Source organism: Sphaeroforma arctica (genome assembly GCF_001186125.1).
Source record: "Sphaeroforma arctica JP610 unplaced genomic scaffold supercont1.1145, whole genome shotgun sequence".
Classification (NCBI taxonomy): Eukaryota; class Ichthyosporea; order Ichthyophonida; genus Sphaeroforma; species Sphaeroforma arctica.
Genome location: NW_014039413.1, coordinates 17,461 through 21,379, shown reverse-complemented (window position 1 = coordinate 21,379; position 3,919 = coordinate 17,461). Strand labels below are relative to the sequence as shown.

General features: G+C 40.9%; 1 protein-coding gene across 1 annotated transcript; it reads left to right on the top strand.

Annotated features, from left to right (window-relative positions):
* Positions 1-746: 746 nt before the first annotated feature.
* SARC_10132 (hypothetical protein) lies at positions 747-3,687 on the top strand (the record flags this gene model as incomplete). Its single annotated transcript, XM_014295834.1, has 5 exons — positions 747-846; positions 992-1,172; positions 1,849-1,942; positions 2,652-2,827; positions 3,438-3,687. Exons 1-5 carry the CDS (start codon positions 768-770, stop codon positions 3,685-3,687), a joined length of 780 nt encoding a protein of 259 aa, XP_014151309.1. The 5' UTR covers positions 747-767.
* Between the last annotated feature and the right edge of the window lie 232 nt (positions 3,688-3,919).

The following is a 3,919-nucleotide window of genomic DNA, read 5'->3' as shown; positions in this document are numbered from 1 at the left end:
TGTGTGTGTGTGTGTGTGTGTGTGTGTGTGTGTGTGTGTGTGTGTGTGTGTGTGTGTGTGTGTGTGTGTTGTGTGTGTGTGTGTGTGTGTGTGTACGTATGTGCTTGTATGTATGTATGTATGTATGTATGCTATGTATGTATGTATGTATGCGTGGGTGTGTATATATATATTTATGTGTGTGTATACATGTATATGTATACGTAGACGGTGTGGTCATCCTGTGTGTTGTGTGGTATCCTATTCATGTTTGTTTGTTACAAATATTTTTCCCCGATTTAAGGTGTGAGACTGTCACGGACACCTGTTTCTTCAAATTTTCTGTTGTGGATAAGCCTTGACATTAAGTATTTGCCAGAATCCCTTGGAGGCCTACGAAGTTTTAGGGCTCTAAAAACCCTAAAACCTTGAAACCCTTTTTGGGGGTTGAAACGAACCGCCTATGGGAGAGTAGATGATATGGCATGGGGGAAAAAAGGCCGGATCGCACCTCAAGTTAGGTTCAGGGTTCAAGTGTCCTGTGGCGCTTGGGAATAAGTTCAGATTGCACCTCGAATCATTGTATTTGGGCTGTAAGTGTGCTACTTACCGCCATTGGCTTCTATGGCTGGGTAGCCGGTGTAGTCCTTCGGGGCCATACGTACCGCTGTACTACAACCCATATACTTCTCATTGTACTAAATTTAATCTCGGATAGAACTCTGACATGTGCCTGTCTGTGCTACTACTACTGATATGTGTGTAACAGAAAGCTTCCGCTGATCAAAATGAAGGAAATGCTGCAACAAGAGTTCAACGTCAAGAAGTCCGATATACCCGAGGGCCGGTGGAAGGTGGTTGACCTGGGTATGTACACGCGTGCGAAAGTACACACACACACACGTACATACATATGTATATATATATATATATATATATATATATAGAAAGCATTTATTAGTCTTTATTTGTTTATTTATTTTCAACCCCTCCTTTGTATTCCTTCTATCAGTACGAGAAATGAGTACCAAAGCTGCCCACGCTGCGGGAGGTGGGGGGCACTTAGCACGGTTTGCGCGTAGCACGCGCATCTCTTTTGCAGAACATCACCAGCGATTCCTCGACGAATGTCAGGCGGCGTTTGATAAGCAGAATGCTGCGCTGGGAAATACGGACCAGCTCGAATCGGATGCGTATGTGTATATGTGTATATGTATATATATGTGAGAGAGAGAGAGAGAGTATGTGTGTGTGTGTAAATATATGCGTGAGTGTGACATGTGATTCTTTCTGAAGATTTTGTTATATGCACGCTCATGTATCCCCTTTGCGGAACATCACCAGCTACACCTGAATGAGTGTCTGGCGGCGTTTGATAAGAAAAAAGATGTCGCTCTCACTTCGTCATACGTTTTTCTGCCACATTTGGTTCTCATACGTTCGTTCTATTCGGGGCCGTAGCCTAGAAAATGGTCACAGGTGCAATTGTCCTACTAGCCCATCTCTACTTAATCAGGGCTCTCGTAGAGTTGCTATGCACGCCAATATATGTCTTATTATGTCTCCGAATACTACGGTGGTGCAAAACTGGTGATCTGTAGTGCCTCTAACTTATGTCAAGAACAGTCTACGACTGGGACAATCAGGTGTAGTGTGCACCTTCGGCTTCTAACGGTGAAACTATCAAACCCCAATTCTCTTTGTGCCTCGGACGTTTGAAATGACCCTGAACCGTACATCTGACTGTATAAAGCCGCTTGGCCATTGGCTTTATGCTTTAGGTTTTAGGGTTTAAGGCTTATAGCTTGCCGTGGAATGGGGGACGCTACTTCTATCAGTTACTCACATGTAATTGCATTGGCGGTGCAGGTCATCCGACGACGACGATGAGGACTTGGCAAACAGTCTCGAGGGTATGATGGACGGCTCCCAAGGCCCCACTACCCGCGCCAAAATATTAAAGGTATGGTAGAATATATCAAGGTGTATGTGATGTGACAATGTAAGTGGGGATATATGATGATGCTGATGAATAAATGTGAGTATGCATATACGATGTATATATAAATATGTATATATATTTATATTATGTGTATGTGTGTGCAAGTATGTATGTATGTATGTATGTATGTATGTATGTATGTATGTATGTATGTGTGTATATATTATATATATATATATATATATATATATATATAAAATGTGTGGAGATATGACGAGTATTGGAAGTTGAGGCCTGAATCGGCTCCTTTCGAAAACCGCTATACGATATTAACGTTGGTAGACCCTCTAGTCACAGTGACATTTGCAACCAAGATAAAGCCGAAACCAATGGAGTATGGGTGCGGATAACTACATGGTCATGTATGTGATTGTGTATTTATATTTCAGAACGCTTTGTATGCCATACTGTTATACCGTTTGTTGTATCAATGTATTCGGACACCCAGACCCTGTATGTGGACCTACATTGACATCTCACCGCTCGTTGTACGCCCTACCCATACCTATTGCTGTATCCTCTGGCTCAGACAACATGGTACCTATTGTATTTGTACCTACCTTATGCCTCATCACTCTCTGTATATCGTACTGTTTTGTTTAATCAACCGAGCCTCATGCCCTGATATTCCTTGCACGCCATTAACCAATGTACTCACTCTACCGCTTAGATAACCCGCACGTTTGTCGATGAGGACGGCAATATGGTCAAGCGCACAGAGGTGGTGCGGGATCTGCGAGTGATTGAAATGTACATAGCACAGGAGGAGGAGAACGCCCCCCTGCCCACAGACGACGCACAGAACGAGAGAGGCGGGACAACTGGCAGGGGTAAAAGGAAGCGCAGGTGTGTGGTGCTTGTGTATGTGTAGGGGAAAGAGATGTGCATGCATGTGTATATCTCTGTGAATAGTTCAACAGAGATCTGTATGTATGTTCTTATCGATACTATCAAAAATGTCTTTGTGGAGGAGCATATATATATATATATATATATAAATATATATGTAAATATATATGATATTCATGATGTCATTTGCTATATAATCCCCAACCGACATCGCCCACAATCCGAACTATTGACACGGGCGAGGGTCACTCCGTGCCTCAGTAGATAACTATGTGCTATTTTCAGGCAGAGATGTATATTATATATATATGTGTGTGTGTGTATATAGATATATATATATATATTTATATATATATATGTATATATATGTATGTATGTATGTATGTATGTATGTATGTATATATATAAATATATATATATATATATATATATATATGTAAAGGTATATGTATATGTATGTATGTATATATATAAATATATATATATGTATATATATATGTAAAGGTATATGTATGTATGTACATTCAATCCTATGTGTAGTATATTTACACTTTACCCATCCGGCGTGTCTGTCGACTCAACCTCATTCCACCCCACCCACAAACAGAACGGACGACGATGGCTTGGGCGGCGGTCGCGCTGCCCGCGGACAAGGGGGTATGCGAGGGAAGAAGAAGTGCAGTGCTTGTGGTCAAATAGGTCATGTCAAGTCCAACAAGAACAAGTGTCCTGAATGGCGCGATAAGAATGGGGATCCTCATAACTACAACCTGGCTAGCCCTCCGGGAGGCAGAAACGATGACGTGTCGGAGGAGGAGACTGTCAAGGTGTGTGTAGATACTTGTATATGTACATAGATATTTATGTGTATATGTATTGTATCTATGTATATATAACTATATCTATACCTATATCTATATCTGTATAATATCTGTCTGTGTATGTGTATGTACATGTACATGTACATGTACATGTATATGTATATGTATATTTTATGTACATGTATCCGTATATGAATTTTATAGATATATATATATATATATGTGTGTGTGTGTGTGTGTGTGTGTGTGTGTGTGTGTGTGTGTGTGT